The sequence below is a fragment of the Anser brachyrhynchus genome, assembly GCF_964034855.1.
Source record: "Anser brachyrhynchus genome assembly, chromosome: 18".
NCBI lineage: Eukaryota > Metazoa > Chordata > Aves > Anseriformes > Anatidae > Anser > Anser brachyrhynchus.
The window spans coordinates 4,355,331-4,380,556 of record NC_137711.1 but is presented as its reverse complement, the minus strand read 5'-3'; the positions used below and the strand labels follow the sequence as shown (position 1 = coordinate 4,380,556).

At 41.9% G+C, this 25,226-nt stretch overlaps 2 protein-coding genes across 5 annotated transcripts in view; one reads left to right on the top strand and one right to left on the bottom strand.

The window, feature by feature from the left end:
- Positions 1–1,376: 1,376 nt before the first annotated feature.
- Positions 1,377–16,007, bottom strand: CRLF3 (cytokine receptor like factor 3). The gene is made up of 8 exons (XM_080561253.1): positions 15,840–16,007; positions 13,717–13,924; positions 11,555–11,642; positions 10,911–11,088; positions 9,203–9,425; positions 8,375–8,507; positions 4,810–4,922; positions 1,377–4,505 (listed from the first exon to the last, which is right to left on the bottom strand). Exons 1-8 carry the CDS (start codon positions 15,960–15,962, stop codon positions 4,252–4,254), a joined length of 1,320 nt encoding a protein of 439 aa, XP_080417379.1. The 5' UTR covers positions 15,963–16,007; the 3' UTR covers positions 1,377–4,251.
- Positions 13,990–25,226, top strand: part of ATAD5 (ATPase family AAA domain containing 5) — a 20,260-nt gene continuing 9,023 nt past the window's right edge. For 2 of the 4 annotated variants that reach the window (XM_080561180.1, XM_080561179.1), the window contains exons 1-12: positions 16,260–16,489; positions 17,243–19,026; positions 19,341–19,428; positions 19,941–20,105; positions 20,620–20,755; positions 21,279–21,363; positions 21,769–21,950; positions 22,773–22,930; positions 23,257–23,410; positions 23,659–23,952; positions 24,135–24,231; positions 25,039–25,121. In XM_080561180.1, coding sequence (XP_080417306.1) covers positions 16,430–16,489; positions 17,243–19,026; positions 19,341–19,428; positions 19,941–20,105; positions 20,620–20,755; positions 21,279–21,363; positions 21,769–21,950; positions 22,773–22,930; positions 23,257–23,410; positions 23,659–23,952; positions 24,135–24,231; positions 25,039–25,121 — 3,286 coding nt within the window. In that variant the 5' untranslated portion in view covers positions 16,260–16,429. Of the gene's footprint in view, positions 15,082–16,259; positions 16,490–17,242; positions 19,027–19,340; positions 19,429–19,940; positions 20,106–20,619; positions 20,756–21,278; positions 21,364–21,768; positions 21,951–22,772; positions 22,931–23,256; positions 23,411–23,658; positions 23,953–24,134; positions 24,232–25,038; positions 25,122–25,226 lie in introns of those variants that run through there. The other 2 variants (XM_080561181.1, XM_080561178.1) reach the window with 2 other exon arrangements.

Here is a 25,226-nt window from a genome sequence, read left to right as displayed (position 1 = left end):
CAGCAGAATGGTGGCTGTTGAATAGCAGATGCTGAATACCTTTCTCCATGTTAAAAATAATTCAGAAATTCAGATAATGAATACAGAATATGACAGATTCAGTAAGTGTTACTGCACTTGTCCGGTATGCCATTTTTCCCTAAAGTTGGCACAGTCCTAATCTAGCCTTCAGTGTGTTCATGGCAGATTTTTATGGTACTTTATATTTGGTGGTCACATAAACACACCTGGTCTGTAAACCCCAGGTTAGAACCTTTGACTGTTAAATTCAGTGCATTAAATACCACAGTCAAAATTGTTAGATGAATTTGTTAACTTTAAATGTGCATTGCTTTGAGTGTTTTGACTGCAGTTACCATTTTGGCTCAAGATATTGTCAGGTGGGGGGAGGAAGACAGAGATTCACTGCCTGGAATGAAGCAGTCGCAATTTGAACAGTGCTCATTACTACGTTGGAGTAATCACTTAACAAAAAAAAAATGATTTTAACTCTGAGAATGTAGAAGGCATTCTATGAGGACACTTTTGACAATATTGTTCAAAGTTAAGTGTTTCTCGATTCACAGAACAGTTTGGTGCCATCATCAACAAGTGTTGGGACGAACGTGTTGCTGTTGGACCAGCTCCTGGTTATAAATCTGCTCTTCCGTGCTGGCACAACCAAGAAAGCAAGAGTTTTTGATGAAGCAGGTAAGTCTTCCCTTCCAAGACTGTGTTATCTGTTGTTCATAAGTTGCTTGATTTAAGACTGAAGCTGTACTCTTCAGGACAAATACTCTACATCTTATCAAGAAGTAAGTTGTTGATATGAATGTTGTATTTGAGAGGAAGCTACCCTGACAGCTACCTTATTTACTGGTTTCATGAGTTATGTTCCCTTTAAAAGACACCAAAGAAAGGGAGCAGGCTGCAGATAAAGCAGAACTAAGGGAGTAAGAAAAGCTTCTAGTTCAACGTGGACCTAGCTCGAAGAGGACTAAACACCTGCTTCTTGATTATCAGTAATGGTAGCCAAAATCTACTTTGTAGATTTGCAACATTTAATGTAACTAAGGAAATGTGAGCAGTAAAATAGAGACACATTAACACATTAGTAAGATAGAATATTGAGGGAAGTAGTTGAGAAATGCTTTCACTAATAAAGCAAGAAAAATATTTTTGCAAGAAATGTCAGTTTAGATCTAAACTTTACAGGGAAGTAAACAGTTGCTCAAAAAATATGTGGGACTTCTGAGAAACAAGATGAAAATGATGAAAAATGGAGGAGCTCTTGTTAAGACATGCAATGCTATAGAATGCACTTATGTTCTTGTTAGGTGGACTCAGCGATGCCCAATTTTATGCCCCGATCAACAATTTACTACAACGTACACAGCTGTGGGATAAAACTTTATTAAAAAATTCAGATTTCACTTGACACAAATGTCTTAGTTTTGAGGTAAGAGAATGTACTAGCTTCAGAAAGCAACTTTCAGGCTTTCATAGGCAGTTAACACTCTTAAAGCCTTGCAAGGCTCAAATAGCTAGAGGTGAAAAACTGTAAAGGATGTGCCAAGTCTTCTATCTAGCTGAACACTGCTGTGAAATAACTTAACCCTTTTTTTAATCCAAGCCTATATTGGTTCTTTGGATACCTTATTTTCTTACTCAGGTCTTGCCCTGAGATTCTTCACCCCTCCCAGGTTTGAGATGTGCCGCTCTTAAGAGGTGGTTGTACAGTACCTAATTTGTGATCTGGGCAGCTAGTCTTATGTTCAGTTAAAAATACAAAATTGGCAAGCTGGCCCTGTTCAAGATGCAGCTTAAAAACTTAAGTCAGAAGAACTGTTTAGTCTATTGTCATCCTCAGCTCTCAAGGGGAACAGTAGGGGCCTCCTGGGGAGCCCTTCACAGTCATCTTAAGCTGCTTTCTGTGTATATTCTGAACAAACTGACAAGGCATTACTGTCTCTGGAAGTACCTGAATTCGAGACTTAAATTTCACGATCTATTATGCTGGTAAATATCCTGCAGAATCAAGTCTGACTAGACCCTCTGAAAGCAGGTGAAAAGGTACCTGAGCTGCTTATTCCTCAGAAATGTAGATATTCACTATTTTAATTTCCATACAGTAAAAGTACTGAGTTACAACTAGTACCTGACACCTGAAGTCTTACTAGTAAAATTACCAGCACTACTAATTGGAGCAAGATTCAAGTTGGCTGCTGGCTGGAATGACAGCCTGATCCCCTAGACACAACTGATACGGTTTGATCATCTACTCGACTTTCACAGCTATAGCAAAAGAACCATATTTAAGATGTGGCAGCTGGGATACAGCACAATTTTGACAATACTCATCACAATAATTCAAAGGAACGCTGGATGTATAGGATATGCTAAAAGTGAAACAGCTGCAGCATTCTCAGTTTAACTGTAACTGTTTCCTTGCTAGCACAGAAGAACAATAAACCTGCGGGTGTCCAGTCATCCTTGCTTCATGTTTTATAGTAAATTCTAATTAATTCTATATGTTCTTTCAATCCCTCTGAAACTTCTCATTTTTTTCTTGTAAATGGTAATAAGATCAGCTGTCATTCTTTTCTGAAATTCATGTACCCCTACTACCAATGTTTGGGGCAAAATGCAGGCAGGACAACTACTATTTTTGTACTGACACTTTGAATATGGGGGGTATTAATACAATGTAATTGAACTTCTTATGCTAGCATAAAGGGACAGTACAGGATGTTGAAACTGATAAAAAAGGACAGGATGATTGTCTAGGTTTTATTAAAAAACAACTTGCCCTTCTAACATGTTAAAATGTATATTTTTTTAATTGAACTTGATGTAAGGAAAGCCTTTTTTTAAGGTCCTCAGTGAGCTTTACTTCAAAGTACTCTTTAAATGCAGTAGTACTGCACTTTCATCTTTTGACCAGGAGTAGTCTATCTGACAAGCTTATTATGAATCTTATTTGCCTATTAAGGGGAATACTGGTAACTTTATGTGAATTTTACATTAATGCATAGTCATTTTTTATCCCATCCTACTACAGTGAGGAGAGAGCTAATGTAGCACCACCCTCTGCTCCACTTTAACTGCCACAGATTAAATCTGTGCCAGCGGTGTCCGCCTTAAGCCCTTCTTCATTACTTCCTGACCTACACCTCCAGCTGCAGTCCCAGCTTGCTCGGACAACACGCCACCACGTGTGGCCTCAGCTGGTTCTAGTGCCTGTAGCAGCACGTGGGGAGGCTTTGCATTCCCGTGCAATAGTGCAAGCAGACAGCTGGGATTTCTAGGAGTCCCATGCAGAAGAACAGCACCTCACTGTTACTGTTGCTGGGACAGCAGAAAGTTGCCTCTGCATCTTAAGGGGGCTCTGTGAGGAATCATGGCTGCCATCTGCATGTCATACTTGAGCACTACACCACCCAGACTTGCTCTGACATCAGCTACAAAGCAAAATATAACTAGAAAAGACATTCAGACCAGAGAAGGATAACTGTCCGACTGTAGGCATTTGTCTAATGTGAAACAAGTGTCAGTATTAAGTTGAGGATGTAAGCACCACCCTGCAACTACTCTAGAAAATGTATTCCAAGTAACAATACAGAAAACAGTTCAAGAAATACATGGAAGTAAGGCACTTACATTAAACCGAGTCACTTAACAGTCTAGGTACATATCTGAACAAACACCATGGCTCAGACATCCTTGTTTTGGGGCAAATGAACAGTACCGTGCATAGAAGAAACTGTGGTTGCATGCAGAACCCACTACCCATTCATGTTATTAAGGCAGCATTGTGTACAAGAAAGCATAGCAATGCATCACTGCTCTAAATACTTTGCTCTTTTTATGAGTGGTATAAATAAAGCTTTGGTCCATTACCTCCAACCCCCTAAAGTTTATAGGCTTATTTCACGGAACAGCAGCATTAAGCGAAGTTAATTTCATACAATAAGCGTACCCTGAGACTAGAGTACAACAAAATACTGACAAAAATCAAGTCTGGAGGAGAAAAAAAAAGGGTAAAGTCTTATGGACTTGCTTAAATTAATGTCTACATCAATGCCTATTTAGCTTTTTCCAGAGTAAAAAATCCAATGTTTCACAACTACTTTTTTGAAATGAATCCAGTAAGAAGTACAATATAGTGGAGTTCAAGTAGTAAAAAGATTGTTGATATCAAACAGCTGGAAATCCAGGTTTTAACATTACACAGTATAGCAAGAACAAGAATCCCTTCACTCACACAAGCTGCTAAAACACCAGAACTTTCCAGCCTGGGTATGAAAATGAACATCCGAAATACAAAGAGACACAGCATTGATCCAGTACCCAGTCAAAGACCACTTCCCTGTTGTTAGAGCTAATGGTTACTCTAAGCTTGAAGTTTCCTCCCTCATTGCTGGAAGGTCCTAACTGCACAACTTCCATGTCAAATGTCACAGTTGATCCAGAAGTAACAGCAGGCAGTTGGTTTGTCATCTCTTTCCCATTTACAAATACTGCCCCTGAAACAGTCAAGGTATCAAACATTATTTCTCATCTTCTGTATGTACCAACATGCAATACTGTCTGTGGTTTGCAGGCAAGTAGAAATGAAAGGCAATCCTGTCACATTGCTTTTTGTCACATCAAACAGGTTGCAGTAACTGCATGCAGGAGATCATGATCTCACCGAAGATGATAACTGCATGAGCAGAGTACACACAATGTGGGTGAAGTTGCTTGTGTATTATCCAGGGATAAAAAGGACTAGGGACTGCGGTATTTGGGGAAAAAAAATCACATTCTTCAGTTATGTGACTGACTCACCGTTTGTGCTAATACACACAGCCTTGTCCCGCTGCAAAGAATCGTAGCCATTCTGCTGCTCCACACACACTCCTAGGCTGTCTCGTCTGTCTGGCTGTCCCACAGTTTCAATTCTACCAAGCAAAAAGTCAGGTCAAACCCTGGATCTTTACACAAAAGCATACAATGAAATCCCCAGTAACAATGAAATCCTGTCATATAAAACTTCTGCACTGTGCTCCAGGGCTTTCACCAAATTCATTGGGCTCTTGCCGCTGAGCAAGGGTGCTTCTGTATTTGGGTCTTTTCTCATGTACACTGCCTTTTCTGAAAGATGCTAAACCATAGTTTTGGGAGAGACTGAGTGACTCAGGAAACTCAGCTGGTCTTTTCTAGGAAGTAAAGCAATGGTTATTTTCTTTACAGTTTAAGAGAGAGAGAAGCACTGATCCTTAGTTGTTGTCAAACAACAGAAAACCCCAAGCAAAAGCTTTTAAGAACTGAAAATTAAACTGGGCAGTAGACTGGCACACAATGAGTTAACTCTGTCAAGACAAACAGGGAAGATAAAATTGGAACCATGTTTTACTGCTGCACTCTGTTAGCTTTTTCAGTCTCCTGGGAATATCACTAAGATAGCAAGAGCCTTGTGCTGTAAAGCAAAACAAAATTAAAAAGTTGAAATATCCAAGAAATTTTAATTTGAAAATGATCCACAATGCTTTCCCAAAACAACTTTAAATGAGAATTTGAATTAATTTTGGTACCCTAATCTAGATTTTAAACTCTGAGTTACTGGTGAAGTTTTATAAACAGCTATCTGAAAGGCAAAGCCTTTGTGCACAAGGTAATGTTAATTCATTCCATCCCTAGTTAAGGGAGCTTTTCTTAAGATTTCTGTCAGTACAAACACTTACTTCCAACCCACAAATGACAACAAAAAAGCATAGAGACCCATTAAAAAGTAAGAATTCTGTCCTATCAATCTGCACCCACACTTACTCATTTTTGTACACCCTTTTCTGCAGAGTACTGTGAAAGTAACCTGGATCAGCAGCAGCAGGAAGAAAAAAAAATATCACAAGCAGCAGGACAGCAAGTACTGTGAGGTAGGAGCAATGGTGCCCCCAGACTGGGATCGTTTACACAGGAGCCAGTCTAGGACCAACTGAACTATTTAGGTTCAGCTCTCTCAGTGAATCCAGGCTGAGGCCGTGTTTCGCATCATGCACTTCTGTATTCATCACATCCAGGCTTTCCAGCATCACTACACCGCCATCCTTAACCCCTAGAGAGCTAGCACCAAGCAGGAAAGACCCAGACCTTCCTTACACCATAAAGAGGAAGCACAACACGACTGCTCAAGACAAGGGCCAACCAACAGTTCTCCAGTGGCCTTCCCTCCCTCTCATGGGAAAGGAGGCCAGGATATGGCATAGATCACCATTCCCTCCTTGCCTGGTTTTGTTTTTTCAGTGATAGATAAATAGCCAGCTCAAGAACAGTACAGAGCATCACTACACAATCTCCTAAGCTTTGCTTTACTGGACCGATTTTTCCTACCATATTAACAAAGTTTTCCAGCCTTTATAACCTCTAAGGACTTAAAATTTGGTTACGTGCTAGGAACAATGTTCAGTGGAACACCATTCAAATCCCTTCTCACTGCTTCCAGTGCTGCAGAGCAAATGACTTTGTCCCAGTCACTGCATATGCGCACTGAAACAGTTCAACCACCACCAGTTTCCATTTGTCTCAGAGCACAGAGAAGTAAATCTATGGGTGATCACACACGCTTCCTTTTAATAGCTGTAAGTAGAGTTGTGGTGGGCTCCTGACAGTCAGTCCGATCTTCACACTGCCTCTGCTGGATGTCCTCAAACCAGCACCCTGCCCAGACTGGCTGTGGCTCCCTACTGCAAGCGGAAACGTCAGAGACAGCTGCAGAGCTGGTCCCTGGGGAGAAACGTCACCTTCCCAAGGGCAGCTCCCTGAAGGCTGCAGAGAAACAGGATGAGTCTTGACTTAAAGCAATGCTCTTTTCCTCCAACTTGTCCAAATGCCTTACCTCAGAGGATAACTAAAGCAGTCTATCTTTTAAAAACAGATACAAAGCATTGCATTTATTACAGCTTCACTTTTCACTGATGAGATATTCCTGTGTCCTGAATGCACTGGAAGAATACAAAGCTGCTTCACAAACATCTGTAACGTGAACCTCGCTTACTTGGTTTGCTCTAAAACCCACTTATCCCCTTGTGAATATACTTTTGTTTCAACAGATGGAGAAACCAAGCACCAAATATTACATCTCACAGCTCAGCAAAATCTTACACACACTGAAACAGGAAGCTACTCTCAAACCTTGGAAAAGGAACACAACCATTTGTGACGCTGTCTTCAATCTTAACATTCATGTCATTACAGTTCTCAAGGACACGTGCTTGTTACTGCTCTGCCATCCTGAAACAATCTCATCTTGGAGAGAAGTCCACATTACTAAACTGTAAAGATTTTCATGTGTTACCAATAGAAAAAGATAAAAGGATGTTGGTCTGAAACAGAACCAAGGGAAACCTCAAAGTTCTGCCTTTAATTTCACAGGCACTTCTGAGCCAAAAGATGTTATATCTAGCAACAGATTTCAAATGAAAGCTTTGGGTCTTTTTATCCTATCCCAGACAGGGCAACTGAATACATCCTCATGCTACAACCATCTCAAGTCAAGATAATTTATCAGGAAGGGAGAAATGACACACCATGTTACAAAAAGTATCATGCACAGCGCCCTTAAATTGTCTTTGGGGGTTGCCTACTGTACAGCAAGTAGTTTTATTTAACCAAAAGAAAGATGGAATAAAGCTTCAGAGTCTCTGAGGTCTGTAACTACAGCTGACAAACCCATAAGGAAGTTCCTCACACCCAGTTAAACAGTGTCATCTTGGGAAAATGACTACAGGCAGCAGAGCTGCCAAAGTTTTTAATTACATTCTGTATCAAATGAAAAGCTTGAATTTCACAAGATATCTTTTCCAATCAAGACCTTCTAATGCCAGGAGTCTGCTGAGCAATAATTTTCTCAGAGGTTAAAGACACCGGTGCCAGACTGTCAACCTTATCTGTCCTGAAAAAACATGTGTTTTCCCATCCAAAGTCATCAAAATGTGGATAGTCTGGGAAGAAAAGAACCCACTGGCCCAAAGCTAAAAAGACTTGATGGAAAGTCTCCACTGACTTCTGGCCAGCCAGTAAGAGATGCTACAAAACAACAGAAAGCTCAGTGTTCCACAGATTTGCTCACCATGGGCCATATTTCACCTTCCCTCAGGAGTTCACTCTAGTCTGTTCTAGATAGGTGCAGGTTCTACAAAAACATCAGGTGTTCTTCTAGAGCTGGGAAGCAGAAGTAATGAGAAAGAAGTTCAGACTTCACACAGACATGCTACCTTAATTAGGTCTGAGCTAATACAGAATTCAAACATGTATCATGACTTGGGTTTACATACAATTAAGATATAACAGACAAGAGAAGGAATTTTGGTTCACAGTAGATGCACCAGACAAAAGCTATCCAGAAAGTACTTGCCTGAATGTTAACGTTTGCCCACAGAAATAAGTAGGAGCTTTGGAGTAGAGCACACCGCATGACTGAGAATCATTTCGAAGTGCTATGTTTCTTCGACTGCTCAAGCTATAACCCTCCAAACCAGTTGTCCATTCTTCAAAGAAAAAAAAAATAGAAGCATGAACTTCAATTAGACTAGTTACGGTCTGTGCAAAATAAAGTCAGTGGCAACGTCCACTCAGTTTACCTCATATGAAGCTTAAGCTATGTAAAGAACAGGGGCTGGTTTTGCCTTCTTCTGATGGAGAGATTTCTCTTTCAAATCCTTTACAATCACATAATATATTTCCCAGCTCACAGGGTTCGCCAGAAGTTTACTCTATGCTGCAATCCCTGTGAAGTCCTCTCGCAGGCAAAAGAAAACTTTTGTGACCCACTGCATTTACAAAATTGAAAGTGAAGATGAAACTGAAGTTTTCTCTCTCAATACAAGATAACTTGTCATGTGACTGCAGGTCATCAAAATTTTTTTAGGTAGGGTTGAGAGACAAGGGGGAAAAATCTTGACTTCTGGCCTGCAAGCACTGTCTCAGAGATGGTTTCCAAGGCTAAGCACTAAGCTGCCTGCTGGAACAGCTCACTGCCTCTCATGCTACCAAGCTGAAATCCAAGTTCAGCGAAGAACTTCTAGGATGAAAGAACAGATAGTTCATCATACATCACACCTATACCATAGGTAAGGAAACCCCACCACTGCACAAAAAGCAGATCCATTCAGCTATGGACCTTCAGGAGCACTGCACTGATGACAGGGAATTAAGATGAAGACGAACAGCAAGGAAACAGTACCATGGGGCACTAGCGTGGTGCGGCCGATCTGAGGAACGCTCCACGGACTCCACTCTTGCCGTCCATCTCCTCGGGCACAGACTCTGAACTGGTAATCGACATTAGGATCAATATGCAGCACTATGAACTCTGTCTCTGAGCCAACATACACATCTTCAAAGTGACTGGCAGTGCTCTTACGATATTGCAGTCTGTAATCTTGTGGTACGAAGTCATCGTCCACCTAGAGAAACATGTATTACATTAATATGTAATTAACGTGTGACCCTGCTCTTTTTTGCCTTCCACCTCTGAAGCGGCACACATTAGGGTCGTATTGCAGGCTGTCAGCAGAGGCAATTCAGGGTCACAAGGTATTAAAGAGCAGAAAGCATGCCTTATAGAAAATAAAATCAGTCTCCAAAACAACTAATAAAAAAAGAATTTGATCACAGCTTAGAAGTAGCTACAGAAGAAACACTTAACGCAGAGCTTATCAGTCTAGCAGAGACATAACAAGATCCTTAAGCAAAAGCTGAAGACAAATTTGGAGACAAAATTCAGTGCCAACTTTTAACAGCAAGAAGAGTTCACAGTTATCCTTCATAAACTGTTCCAGGGAACAACTTCCAATTCTTTGATATCTCTAAGTCAAAAGAGTGTTTTTTTTTCCCCCACAAAAGCTCCACTATCACTCAAACATGACCAAATTCAGGAACTCCTTATAACACAGAAAAATCAGACTACATGTTACAATAGCGCCTATGCTTTCACACTCTGAATCTACATACTTTACAAGGTAAGGTGACGAATGGCTGCCTGCTGCTAGAAAAACAAAAGTTTGTTTCATGCTGCCAAGGAGCGTAGAGCTGTCCAACAATGACTAAACCACATCAGAACATAGCAATGGTTTACTCAAAAATAGTTCCTGTATCAAAGAGAGACTACTTGAGTAGCTAATGCCAATATTAAAGTATTTTCTCTTTCTATCCACTCTATTTCCCTAAGAACAGAAATGTGTTTAGGTGTAGAAGCCTAACAGAACAGGTTCAGCCACCTCTGGATGATAATCCTGGGTCTGCTAAAGTGTCTTCAAACCAAACCAAAGCATCACCCCAGCAATGAGGTTCAGTCTCCACAATAGCACTTAGCTGTTGCTGCCATACAAAAGCAGCGCACGATTCCACAGCACAAATGGCTTCATGTGAATCACATCTGTCAAACACACAGGAATCTTTGGTCTTGTTTGTACAACAGCAGCACAGGTGGATTACTCTCTGCTATTTGTTTAGTGGGAAGAGTAGGTGGAGGAGGCACTGCCTGCTTGTCCAGCGTCTGGCACTTGTTTAAGCGTGGGGAGGAGGGGCGGCACTGGTTCCAGCTGTTCCTCCCGACTTTTCCACAGACAGGGAAGGAGACTGCACAGCAGAGGTGCACTCGTGCATTGGCCCCTTGTGCCTGCACATGGAGGCAGGGCACGCAGCAAGAGTCTGAGGCAGAAGTGTCACCATCAGGCAGACACAAGCCTCAGCACCAACCACAACACCACCAGATTACCTTGCCTTTAAATGAGGCTGTTACCATAAAAATCTCTTCTGAAGTTTCTAACAACACACTGGAGTGCACTATTCCTTGAAGGCAGCAGAGAATCCAGAATGAAAGGAGCTTTTTCAATTTCTTTCAAGAAAGCCAAAGTCTGAATGATTTTCAGCCAGGATATGTTACCTACCTTACACCATCGGACTAAAATACCTCCAGGCTTCTCAACAAATTCCTCTAACTGTACAGGTGGGCGAGATGCTACAGTTCCATGTCTGAATATTTCATTTTTCAGTATGGTAAGAAGGCAGTCATCCAGCTGGGCAGATAAACAAGGCACATCAACCAAGGAGGGCACTTCTGGTAAGCTGAGAAAGGAAAGTTTGCTGTAATGAAAGGGGCCAGCCTCTACAAATTCATGTTTTGCCCATACACTTGAATCTGTACAAACTTTGCAAAGAGCGAACAGCTGCAGAAATTGGCACGTGCATTTCAAACTTAAAAGGCTCAGAAAACACCCAGCGTTTCAGCCCTAACCAAACTGTCTGTTTCTCAGTAAATACTCTATAACACAGGCTGTTCCACAGGGAGGAGTTTCACCATTGACAAATAAACAGCCGGTATTTCTACAGAACATATGCAGGTTGAAAACTACTCCATTCTACGACTGCCAAATCCCAAAAAAGCCTATGAAACAACCAGGAGAGTAACAGCTCAGATAAATCTCTTAAAGGAATGGAAGACAGGACTTCTGTTTCAAAGGAGAAAAGATCCCCACAGAGGAGCAGCACATGTGCCACTGCCTCTGACCACCTCAGTGTGACGGTATCTTACCTATCTAGCTGAATATGTAAAGCTTTTTTTGTAAAGTTGCAAAGTTTTTCATTCTGTTGTCCCACATCTCCACGGACTGCACTCTCTCCTGGAATCAAATGGTAGAAATATTACTAATGAGAAAATGTCCAAGTAAGGCATTCTTTGCTTCAAAGAATAACCAGTTCTGACACGAACAGCCAATTAAACATGAAGCATTCTCAGCACTTTTGCTCGACTCTTAGCTAGAAAATAAAATTATAGTTAACAACATAAAGCCTATCTAGCAACTTCTGAAGCTCTCAGACTTCCCGTAGACATATCCATAGCATGTAATAATTTGCCTCAGGTCTCAAGCAGTAGCAGAACTGGGGTTGGATGCCAGAAATCCTTTTCTCCATCTGCTTTAAAGTAAGAAAAAAGCAAAGCACCTTCACTGAGCAGAAAATCAAAAAGCAGAAGCTTAAAAGCAAAAAATGATTTCAACCATTGCTCTGTTTGCTACAATATAAATAGTCAGTATTGTCATAATCAATGAAATAATCCATGAATTAAAGCCTGGAGATAAACAGAAATCTTTTCATAAGCTTTCCATATAAAGTCGTGTCCCGCACTTCAGCTTACAGGGATGTATGCTCCATCTATCTGATGACTTTATGGTAATTTACAACATAAGCAAGCTCAGTTCTTTTCCAAATGGAGAATTACAAACATTACAAATCTCTAATGAAAAGCATACGTCATAATTGGCAACAATAAATTTAATAAGCATGGAGGCTTAACTCCTCTCTGACTCATGCAATCCCGGCTCACTTTAACGACACGACTGAGCAGTGCCTGTGTGCGTGTGCTGAGAGAACAGCGACCCATGGGATGGGAAATGCACAGCTAGTCAGATCCTCAGGAGATCTGACAGAAACTTGTAGAGAACACAGGCGATCTTTGTCACCACCCTGTGATTCAGTAGCTTGAGATGTAAAATAAAAACAAGGTGATTACCAACTGTCCCAGAGTTGTGGTGCTAGAAATAAACCAATAAATTAATCCTTAAATATTGTTGCTATTCCTGTGAGCAGGAGGCACAGTGGTACCAAACCAGCACGTTTTTAAGCACTAAGCTCACAGCTGAGTGCAAGCTGGTACATTTCCTACCCAAGGGAGGCTGCTCAATACCCTTTAGTTCACAGAACTGAGATCATGTTGAAAGAAAGTTAAAGTTGAGACATGAGAACAATGCAAGGAAACTGCCAACATAGTCACGGCTCAGACACGCTCCCAGTAGGTTCTCCAGCGTGGGGAAAACAGTCAAGAGTGACATTCCTTTCTGTCTAGGTATTTAGCATCAGTAGGGTACAAACTTAGAAGAGAATATATTAGTTCAGGTTGGAAGGGGCTTTCAAAGAACATCTCGTCTAACTGCTGACAGGCACTGAGAGTGCTACTCCATGTACCTATTTTTGTCAAATCTTTTGGAGAAGCCTTTTCCACACAGTGGCCAGTCCATTCCTCATGTTCCCCCCTACTGGGAATGTGATCACACTTAAAGGGAAAAAACAGTGCTTATTTCAGTTGCTATTCCATTAAGCTACAAGTAACTTTCTGCGAGTCCAAAATGTTAGGACAAATGTTTGCTCTCTCGGTCTGCACAGTATGTCACTTTTCAAGACAGATACATTCAAATTTTAAATGATTTTATCCTGTAATGAGAACTATTGGTCCACAACAGATGAAGTTCATCCTTACAGAGGACAGACATTAAGGCTTATTCACACCAGAAATTCTACTGGACTCAGTTGCTAACTTAGTAAGACCAGAGACATTTTGTTATTACGGTACCCGAGATGTATTTTATTTCAAAGTAGCCTGATAAACTCATTCTAGAGTGGTGGAGTGCAGGACACCCCTGCAGCAAGGCACATTTCCAAAAGCAGATACTCCCAGTCCTTAAGAGAGGGCTACACTGACACACGTACATCCTAGGATTGGAGTGAAATATTAAAGCACAAGGTAAAATTGATCAGCTCCTCAGTCTACCCAACTTTTCATCTCTTCTTAATGCTTCATTTGAGAGGAGTCCAAAATGAGCCAAATATGCCGATCCTAACAGGAGCATTTGAGAAAAGACTTTGAAAAGAGACACGCTGGAAGGCAGAACTAAGGCTGAGTATGGGGTCCTGCCTTACCTTCCTGGAGCAGATCATCAGCAGTGCTGACTCCGTGCTCTATTAGCTTCTGGCATTCATCCAGCGGTTTGATGCTCTCTTGTTCTATAGCATCCACTTCCTGCAGCAGTGACATCAGTCGCTCATCCAACAGCTTCTTTAGGGTCCCTTTTAAATCATTAAAATGTTGCTCAAGTACATCTCTGGTCAGCGTTGCACTTTCTCTGATCTAAATTCAGGTGACAGGAAAGAAGGATTCAGGATAAAGGCAACGACCAAGCACGTCTTTTATTGTTCTGAACCACCTCATCTGCACCTGCAGGTGAAGAGCTGCATGTGAAGTCAGCTTTAAAAAAAGACCACAGGCAGCTAACAAACAAGCTAGTGTAGTCGTTTAGAGTACACCTACAGCAGGGAAGGAGGCAAAGAAACTAGCTTGGACCAGGGGAAGGGCAGATTAGCTCAGCAGATCAAGATAATTACTGAGGCTTGAGCTGAATACAAATTGGGTTACTTGTACTTCAGCTGAAGAATTTTTCTTGTCAGAAAAGTCAGAATGCTTTGTAGGTCCTCCTGCCCTGCCACCCCTCACAACTGTTGGGATCCTATTCAAACACCACTCTGCCATCATACACAGGCAATCCTCAGTGGAAAGACAAGACAGCAGACTTTCAGAAGTCTATATAAAAACCCCTTTTCCAGACCACATCCCTTCACTAGATTTTTAAGATCCTACTAAAGCTGCTTTTTTTCAATCTTTTCCAAACAGCCACTTTTGAATTTGTCTGTGCTCAGGGTTACGGCATGGGGTGAACAGCAAATCTCATCGGATTCTGGAGGAGCCAGGCCACAGAAGGTTCTACCAGTGTTCATAAAATACTGGCACTCACTGAATCTGACCTCTAAGGAAGAAAATGCATTTGAAAACCCTTGAACTAACGCTGCAAAAGTCAGAGGCACAAAAGTTGTTCATAGAAGATGTTTAAGTTACACACATGAGGAAATGCTGCAACATGCATGCTGCCTTACACGTAATTTCTAGATCTTTAGAACTACAGACAACCAACACAGGAAGTTCTCTGGTTAGGTAAAACAAATTTCCTCTTCAAGTAATATTCATGAACCTCTACAGCTGCCGCACAGCTCGGTTTCCCTTCTCTTGCTATTTCAATGCTTCAGAAAAAAGGAAGTGTTCGGCTTTGTGCAGGGGTGGGGTGGAGGAAGGCCGAGCAGCCACTTCTCTAAGCCCGCTACCTCCATTACGTGCGGATTCAAATCGAACAAGGCTCGGGGCTGAGCAGGGGAGGAAATACAAGGTCCTGAACATGCAGCGAAACAAAGCTCTGGGAAATCGCGTCCTATCGGTCCGAAAGGAGAGGACACAGTGTAAGTGACCCGAAGTGCTTTTCCTATCACCTGGGCCCACCGGTCCCCAAGCAACGAAACTTCTGCTACCTGAGCCCCAGCCTCAGGCACTCAGCGCTTCGGGACTGGGGGAACCCTTGCGTGGGCGTCGCGTGGCTGGTTCTCTGTGGGCATGGTGAGAGAGAGCAGAAACAGACGCAGACGGGCGGCCGCAGCCACTGCAGCAAGGCAAACAGGTTTGGTGTCGGTACGTGTGGGGTTAGCAGGCGACACCCTGAGACTGCAGCGCCCGGGCTACGGACAGGCACGGACAGCCCGGGCACACGCAGACAGCCCGGGCACACGCAGCCCGTCTCGCTGAGGAGCTCCCAGCACAGCGGCTCTGAGAGCAGCTAACAGGGCACGGCGCCTGCCCCCGCCCCGGGCACCGGGCACCCACCCGGCGGATTTCCAGCGGCTTTCCGCGTGCTGGGCCCGGCTCCAGAGCAGCGCCCGGTCACGGCGGGAGCGCCCCGTTCCCCCGTCCCGTCCCGTTACCCCTCGGCTCCCTCAGCGGGGCGCTGCCGGCAGGGCCCCGCGGTGCCGGGGGGGCTCCGCAGGAGCCGGGCCCCCGGGCGCTGCCGCCGTCCCGCCGGGCACCTCGGGAGCAACGAGGGTCCTGCCCGCTCCCTCCCACGGCCGGCCCCGGTACCGGCGGGCACGGCCCAGCCCGGCACGGCTCGGCTCGGCACCGCTCGGCCCGGCCCAGCCCGGCCCCTCCGCCCCCGGGCGCCCCGCACCTGCTGCCGCGCCTGCTGCAGCCCCCCCAGGCGGTGCCGCAGCTCCCGGCGGTAGCTCCGCGCCGCCTCGATGCTCTCCCGAGCCTCCTGCAAGAGGAGCCGCGCCTCGGCCTCGGCCTCCATCGGCGGCCGCGGCGGGCACGGGCGGGGCGGGGCGGGGGCGGGGCCTTCCAGGAGGGGCGGGGCCTGGTGGGAGGGGCGGGGCCTCCCCGGAGGGCGCCGTGCCCTGAGGGGCGGGGCGGGGCGCGGCGCGGAGCCGAGGGCCGCCGGGGACGGGAGGGGGCGTGGCCGCGGCGCCGACCGTTGGAGCGGGCTGTGGGAGGGGAGAGGGGGCGCGGCCTCCCTCCCGCCACGTGACCGCGCCGGGCCCACGTGAGGGCGGCGAGCGGGCGGCGGTTGGCGGCCGGGCGGGGTCACGTGGGGCGGGGCGGCGCCGCCCCCTTCCGCGCGGGTCGCTCCGAAGCGCGGCCCGCCCGCCCGCGCGCTTTTCTGCCCGCCCGGCCCCGGCGGCCGCCATCGGCCCGGCCCCGCCGCCCCATGGCGACGGCGCGCGCCTGAGGCCCGGCCCCGAGGGGGCTCCGCGCCCCGCCATGGTGGGCAGGCTGGCCCTGGCCGCCGCCTCGCTCCCCGACAAGGACGGCGACGTGCAGGTGGGCTGGGGGCGGGCGGCCCCGCGCGGCTGGGCCCGGCCGGGGGAGGCGGGGAGCTGCGGCCGGGGGCTGCTGGGGGCTGACAGCCCCGCTCCGCTCCCCTCCCTCCGCGCCTCTGTGAGGGGTCCCGGTTGGGGCTGCCGCTGTCACCCGGGAGGGGGCTCCGGTACGGGGGTGTCCGGCCCTGAGCGCTGCGGGGCTCCCCGCTGCGTGCCCTGCGAGCCCCGCCCGACGCAGGGACCTGGGCAACTCCGGAGCTGCAGCCTCACAGACTGTTACCTCTAGCCTTGTGAGGTCTCTGTAAAGCACTTTGGAAGACCCTCTGGTCACTTGCAGTTCCGAGGGCCCTCGATGTAAGGTACCTTCCAGGATGAGGTCTGTTACCTGGGAGCTGGTGGCGTCACCGTCCCTGGGGTGGTGAAGGAAAGGCTGGACGTGGTGCCTGGGGACATGGCTCCGTGGTGACATTGTGGTAGGGGATGGTTGGAGCAGCTGCTCGTGAAGGTCTCGTCCAACCTTAATGACTCTATGGTCTCTTTGATGTAGCAACTTCTGTATTTCAAACTGGAATGGCTTTTGAAAACAGATATAGTTGATGTGCACACAGCCGTAGGGGGGCTGACGTGAGTTCTTTGTCCTCCAAAAAAGTTCTAGTATCACAAATGCGTGCTGCAGTTTCTGTACTGCTTTATGTAATCTTAACAGCATCTTAGCTTTTAAAAACTAAGATTAATGTTAAACTTTTTTTTGTAGCCATGCAAGAAACGGCGAGAGGAAGATGCTTCTGTCAAAACAATCACAAGATATTTCTCACCGTTAGCAAAAACAGGGGATAAAGTGTTGTCACCGCCAAAACCTAACAATATACTGGATTATTTTAAAAAGACATGTGTAACTGAGAAAGCTATGGTACCAGCTGTAGCTGGAGAAAATAAAGCACAGTTTGATGGTGATGATAAAGACTGCAAATCACATCATAAACCACCTTCAAAGCTGAAGAGGAAGAGAGTTAATTTAAATAAACTGAGAGAGATGAAAGAACCTGAGAATGAAGGCGCAATAGAATTTAATTGCGATGACAGCAGAGAAACAACAGAGCTAAAACAAGATAGTAATGATTTCACTGCTACCTGTACTTTAGTTGACCAAAACTGTGTAGGAGAATCAGCTGAAGATAATACACAAGGTGAGAACTTTTCAGATGCAGACATCTATGGAAAAAGCATGAAGAAAGTTGGTTCTGAAATAAATGCAGTAAAAAACAGGATAAGAAAATCAAGGAAAAGGAAGCACAAAGTATATGTGGATTTGTCTGAAAGCTTTTCATTTGAAAACCAGCTGAATGAAGAGTGTAAAAAGGAAACTAAAGATAACAAAATGATACCTCCTGAAATAGGGGAGTGTGATGCTATTACTATTAGTGACTCGAGCTTTGACGCAGATACAGATAAGGCATTGCAGGTAAATAGTAGTACAATAACTGTGTCATTTGAGGATTTCTTGAGGAGTCAAGGAGAACATAATGTAGATCACGCTGAAGAAGGCACAAAGCCAATACTGGATAATTCTGTTACAGCAACTGAAATGGACAAAAGTGGTAGTACTAGTGACCCTGAAAAGTGCGAGGAATCTCAACAGGTACCACTTAGAACAGTGACTGTCCTTGCACAAGTTCATTCCATTCCCCCCAAATTAGCTTCTTTACATAGGGAGCAAAAAGGTTCTATGAAAATAGCTTCCATTTTTTTGAAGCAGAAAGGATGTATAGGAGAAAAAGAAAGTAGCCCACCCCTTTTGGAGAGTGAACAAACTGAACACATTACTCAGAAAAGAAAATCTAATGTAGTCATTGAGGAAGAGGAATTGGAGTTAGCTGTACTAGAGACTACAGGATCAGATCCTTTGAAGACAAAATCTGCTCTGGAAGAGAGGCATCAGTTTATGAAAGCATTCAGACAACCAACATCAGATGTAATAAAAAGTGGAGTTAAAAAGGCACCTGGAAAACCAAAACAAGTAACTGGAAAATCTTCAAAAGACAAAAAAGGATCCGAAGGTGACATTGGTTCAAATAAGGGATTAGAAAGCGGAGTACCAGAAGACTGTGTGGATAAACATACGCATTCTCGTCCTGGAAACCATAGAACTAAAACCAAAAGACCTAAAAACTTTCAGAAAAATGGAAACAGAAGAAGGAAGGCTTTGGAAGCTAAGGAAAAATGTGTCTTAAATACTAGTGATTACAATGAAGAAAAGGATTCAGGAGCTAATCTTCAAACAAAAGAAAATAACTTGAATGTAAAAAATTCATCAAGTCCAAAAGTTAACAAGTTGAGGAGGAGTCTAAGACAGAAGAAAGTTGACACATACAAAACTGTTACACCTAAAAAAACCAGAATTAAAAATACCTTTTCTGAAGATGAAAGTGTCTGTCCTTTACAGACTTCCACACCAAAAACTAGCAAGCAATCCTTGAAAAAGAACATGTATAAGGCTGAGGTGATTACAGTGCCCTCTGATGCAAACAGTCCAATAAGGTAAACATTTTAGAATATATTCTGGCTTTTTGTGCTTCATTTTGTTTTCACAAGTATTGTAAGAGAGAGACAATTATAAAATCACTGGAATGTAGCTCCATGAATGCTGACTGTGTTGGCTAATAATACAGAAGAATTAAAGTTGACTATAAACGTGCTTGTAGTGAAGACTTGGGGGGCGGGAGGGCACTAGCTATTGGGGGTTTGCTTATGTTTGCAGCACTGCATTTCTAAAGTCTTTTGAAACTGAGGTTTTAGAGTAACATTCCTTTCATTAAAAAGTCATAACTGCACGTATGCTTTTCCCTAATTAGAATGAGGTTTACGCGGATCAATGCAACTCTGAAATCAAATAAAGGTGAAGCAATGAAAAATGAAGAGTTAAACTCCAAAAATATAAAGGTAATGTATGTACGTAACAGTTTGTGTTTCAGTAGTTTGTCATTTACTACGTGCATATAATTGTTAACATTCAGTATTGTATAACAGTCTAGTGTAATGAAGTATGACAGTTCTTAGAAGCCCAGTAGAAAGAGAATATCACTGTGATTTACTGCTTTTCATAACTGAACAGAGAAATTTGAGAAAACAGTATGCTCATGTTCTGCAGGTTTTCAAGATGGGACTTACTGTTTTGGGCACAGCAGAACAGCTTATGCTTAAAAAAATCACTGCCTGTATTTCACTTGTTCTTTAGACAAATTGGAGGGTCCCCTTGTAGGGCTCCCTTTTGAAAAGTATTTATATCCTCTTAGTTTATTCTTCCTTTCCATTCTTTCACTTTCGTACTGTTACAAATTTTGATTAGAAATCACGTGCTTTTGACTGTGAAAGATAATATTATGTGAAATACCTTAATAAAGGTATTGCTATTAATTGCTAGATATTCTGATTATTTTGTACTTTCTTAATAGATAAGCTCTACTTCTAAAAATATATCCAAAGCAAAACAGCTGGTTGAGAAAGCAAAAGCTATACGGCATAATAGATCAAAGGTCAACGAAGACTTAACGACTCCTGTGAGGCGCTCATCTCGACAGCAAGCTCTTGCTGAAAAGAAACAATTACAAGAAAATGAAGTAAGCCTCTATACTTGGTAGTGGGGGAAAATATTCTCAAGTTCTTATGATTCATGTAAGCAGCAAAAATGTTTCTTGCAGATGTTTCTTTTAAAGTATCAAATAAGGTAGATAGTGATAAAATGGTCCAGTGGATGTCAAATAAGTAATGTAACTGCCAGACTTGGACTGGAAAGCTCATCCTAATGCAGTTCTATAAAACGCACCAGATAGGCATGCTTAAGAAGTGACTACCTCTGTTACCTAACGGACAGCAAGCTGTCTGTTTCAGGGGTGTATGTTGCAGACATCTAAACTTAGATTAGAGTAATTCTGGCCTTTGTTTATATATTGGGCATCTTATTCTATACACTGCTTATGTGTAAGTAACACTAATTACTGTATAATCTACAAATGGTATTTAGTAATTTCTAAGCTCTCTGAGTTTCTTCACTTTCCTCAGTACCAATCAGTAAATTGTATCCTTAATGAAGAAAAACTGTTTCCTTTATTGATTTGTCTGCTTTCCATCTAGAAATCAGCAATAACTATACATTCAAGCCTGAGTAATGCCACTACTACAATGCAGAATGTGAAGCAAAAGAATCTTCGGAGCTTAAATGATGTCTTGGGGAAAAAGTCTAGAAATATGAAGGCTAAGAACTCAAATGGTAATTGGGTTTTACTAAATGTGTTTTATGACATTTATTGACTGTTTTTCACTTTATTTTATAAATCTGTCTTTGTAGTACTTTCAACTTCTGTTTTGATTTATATAATCTTCCAATATACACTTTTAATTTTATGACATAAGTAACCTCTGCACTATTCACTCACAGGCACTGCTTTGTCTTTTTTTTTTTCCTTCCCTTCCAGGGAAAATTATAGTTATTTGAAAACCTAGTGTGATATAACTGCCAATAGCATACCGTGCTTTGTCTTCTACAATTCTAAGGATTTTTTTTAATATAGTGATAAAATAACTGGAAACATAACTATAACGAATTGTGTTAAAATACTAATCTTTTCCTTTACTCATCTTTTTCCATAAGAAAAAGTAGTTTTTATGTTATTAAACTGAATATATAGATAGTAAACATGGAAGCAAAGTTACAATCGAGACATGATGAGAGAAATAGACTTGTACGTCAGTGCTAACCTAATAATGATTTTTTGCTGTCCTTTTTTCTAAAGGAAAACTGGGATATCCATCTTCATTCCTAGGCAAAAATACTCAAAAATCTGCAGATGAACCGATCGTGATTTTTGATGAAAGCAGGTCAGTTTTCAAAATTGCAGTTGTTTAAGAACCAAAATATATTTCAAGGTGACCCTAACACTTTCTCATTCTACAAATTTAAATGCTTATTGATATGTGATGTAATAAGTGCAATTTTATTGAGAGTTGGTTCCTGAACCACTGTTGAACCATTTTAGATGGCTGAAAATCTAGTTGATGACTGACGTAAAACATCCTAAATAGCATTCAAAAATAAAAATATCAAGAGATTAAATTTAGCGTTGGAGGTTTTTAATAACAAAATTCAAAACTTAACTTACTGCATTTAAATCAATTTTAGCAGTTCTTCCAGGCTGCATAAACTCATGTATAGAAGTGAATGTGATTGAGCCTGAGATATCAGGTAGTCCTAATGATTTTCTTTCATTTCTGTTTTCATTAAAGCCAAGATGCATCGGAAAATTCTCAAGATGATGATCAGTTCAGATCAAAACGTGAATTCTTGATGAGTGGTTTGCCAGAATTACTGAAGAGACAGATCGCAAAGAAAGCGGCAGCAACAGAAGCATATTCTCTTGCAAGTTCATGTTTTAAGACTGTTGTCCATGTACAGCAGAAGGATGACTGTAAGCTTTTGTTCAGTTACTGATAAATGTATTTGACTTTAAGTAAATCTTTGGGCAACCTATTCAGAAAAGAAAAAAGAGCTTACTGTTATGACTGGAATAGTTAACAGTTCCTTCTTTTGCGTTGCAATAAGAAAAAACTTACACGCTTCCAAGTCAGATGCTTAATACACAATTTTCAAGTTAAACTGATGCAAAAGTAATGTATACATTTATGGGTAGAGATACAATATTCGTAATGTTCAATCAAACAAGTTAGTCTTTTAAGTTCTAATTTTGAGATTTTGAGAATAAAAAGAATGTTGGACTGAATGGGCCAGAAGGCATTTCCTTCTGACAAAGACAATGCTTCTCAAAAGATCAGCCCTCTTTTTTTTTTTTCTGCTAAGTGAGGGAGTGTGCTACAGTGTTCTTCTGAAAGGGCGTGTCAGAAAACCAGAAGGCAGAATAAACATTTAACAGTTTGTATTTGCAAACAAACCAACTAACAAACAAGATCCTTAAGTGTGCATCGGTCCTACAGAGACCTGGTGAAGGCAAAGGTTGTTATTCAGAGTAAGCAGAGGCTGGGACCAGTGTACTGGAGAAATGTATGCAAAAAATGTGCAAATTTGTTCTGCTTGCAGGAGGTAGAATGAGCAAAGATAAGAAGTGGATGCAGTGTAAATTAAATAAGCTTAGCTTTGATATGAGCAAATGCTCTTCCACCTATAGCTTTCTTTATTACTGTGGGATGGTTTTGTCTGTGGTGTATCTCTGTTTTGTTACCATGTTTCTTTTTATGCTTTTTTGTTGTTTTCATTTGTTTGTTTTCTTTTGCAGGTCATCCAATGTGGAAATTAAAATCACCGTTGTGTCCTCTATTAACTAAGTTAAGGAAACTGAGTACTGAGGTCACTAATGTCACAAAAATCACCATTTCACTTGGTGAATTTTCCACTGTGAGATCAGAACTGACTGGAAGCTGTTCTGCACCTGTGGTGAGTATTTAAAAATGAAGGGTCTTATTACAAGAAAAATGAAAAGAAAATTGAAATTTGTTGTTACTTGGTAGGACATATTTTGGGAAAAGAACAACTAACACAAGTACAGTTTGAATCTGTATCAGTCCTGGAGGTTTATTTTCTTTTGTGGATGTGTGCACATGCACTTTACCCTTAATGTGTTGTAATGCTAGGCGATTCTCAAGGCTTTCTGTTAATCTCAGGCCTTTACAAGGCAGCTACTGATCTTATCTTAAATTATGGAAAATTGTAACTGTTATTCTGCGTAATATTTTCAAGTGGCTTTTTATTTGGTATTGCAGTTTTCTGGTCACCGATCAGTTCTTCCCGATGCAGTCAGGAAAGGTTTACTAGATGAGATCGTGTCTTCTAACTCTCAATTTCCTGTGAGAAAATACCTTTATGCATTTCTGAGAAGACAAACGGAGCGATTGCTTTTTGAAAACAGTACACAAGGTTAGTAATCTACATAGGAAAAATAAAATATAAAAACATGCATAAGAAGGCAAGCTGAAATTTCCAGAAATATCACAATAAATGAATGTTCTTGGAAGAAAACTGGTCCCCACATTTTAGGTTATTTTTGACTAATTTCTTCAAATATGGCTTAAACAAATGTACAGCTGTAACGGACAGAACTTGATATTTTAAAGATATTTTTTTTTCTGGGTGCTGTTGTTTGGCTGTGTTTTTTTCCTTCATAGAAAGCAGAGATGGTGCTTCAAATTCTGAGGTAAATCAGAAACACTCTGACAACTGGAAGGAAACTAAGAGGAAAAGGAAAGAAACAGAAGACCACAAATCAAAAAGGAGAAAACAAGTTGAGGGTACAGAGAGTGAATTAAAATCCAGAGTTTCCAGGAACCTTACTGCTCCTGTATCTGGAGGAAAACAAGCAGATGCAGCACAAGCAACACATTTTGGGAAAAACAAGAACCAGAAACCAGATATTATGATAGAAGACAATGAATATTTATCAGAGCCAAATGCACTTTCAGGTAAATCTGTATTTCCTGTCTGGTTTTCACTCTCTTTGCATTCAGGGAATATGTCAGCTTTCCATTGTGATGAAAAAATCCTGTCTTGTCTCAATATTCTACTAGACTTGAGCAATGGTAATGCTCAAGATATCAAGAAAATGGATAATGCTTAAATTATCACTTGTTTTTTTTTTCTGTAGGTGTTGAAAAGGAAGACATGCTCTGGACTGAAAAGTATCAGCCTCAAGACTCCAGTGAACTTGTAGGGAACAGGAAAGAAATTGAAAGGCTACACAGGTCAGAACAATTCTTAAAATAACTCAAAATATTATGCTACTTAATTATGTTAAAGAAATTGTTAATTATTTCACACTGTGCTTGAGTAAGACAACATGTATGTTTGCGTCCTTTGACTTCAAAAAAGTTGCAGAAGCAGTTGGTATGAATACTCTTTTGGTCATAGTTTCTTTTATAGAAATAAGTTTATCTTTTATAGTAAAAAATAAATACACATGAAATGTTACCTGAGGCTATGGGATAGAATACAATAATTAATGCTCTTACACGTTTAGTAAAAATCAATAGTTTTGGTTGGGTTATTTTATGCTTGCACATTAGAGATAGGAACTTGTCAGTACTTGTCTGTGCTTTCTACAGGCATACTACATACTATAAGTATGCCCAAGACTGATCTCGTTGCACTACATCTACTGGTGATGGTAATTTAAGTGCTTAAATCCTTGTAATCTATTGTGTTTTCAGTTAAATTTTCTATGTCCGTTTAAGTTCTTGTTGTGACTCTTGCGCAAGATGTAATGATTCATCTTGCAAACCCACTAAGAATGTTTTCCACAGTTTAAATGGTTCGCTAAGTGACTTGGTTTTTATACTAATCAACTAATAGAACAGAGAATGAAGAAGGGATTGGTCTTTACAAAATAATTAAGCCTTGAATATTTTTTTTAATTGGAAGAGACTCCTTAAGTTTCGAAGGGGGAGATCAACCACATATTTTCATTGAGTTTTGTTCTGTTCCATCTGAATTTGGTTTACTTTATTCAGCAGTAATTTTTGTTGTTTTTGTTCTGTTCCTTCCCTTTATAGCTGGTTAAAAGAATGGAAAAAAAGAGCTGATTGGGAAGAAAAAAGAAATCAAAAAGGAGAAAAAGAGGACAAAGAACACCAAGGTGCTGATAGAGTTTGAAATAATATATGTAGCTTCTCATTAAAGTTGGCATTACAATGACGTGAATTGATAATGATTTGAACAATCTTTTCTGTTTCAAATAATT

Excerpts from the sequence above, each read along its gene's own strand:
- CRLF3 (XM_080561253.1), bottom strand. The coding sequence starts at position 15,962 with ATGGAGGCCGAGGCCGAGGCGCGGCTCCTCTTGCAGGAGGCTCGGGAG. Across the intron at positions 4,923-8,374 it reads GGGCAAACGTTAACATTCAG|AATTGAAACTGTGGGACAGC; the intron begins GCAAGTACTTTC and ends TTTGCTTGGTAG. Across the intron at positions 4,506-4,809 it reads TGTGTGTATTAGCACAAACG|GGGCAGTATTTGTAAATGGG; the intron begins GTGAGTCAGTCA and ends TGACTGTTTCAG.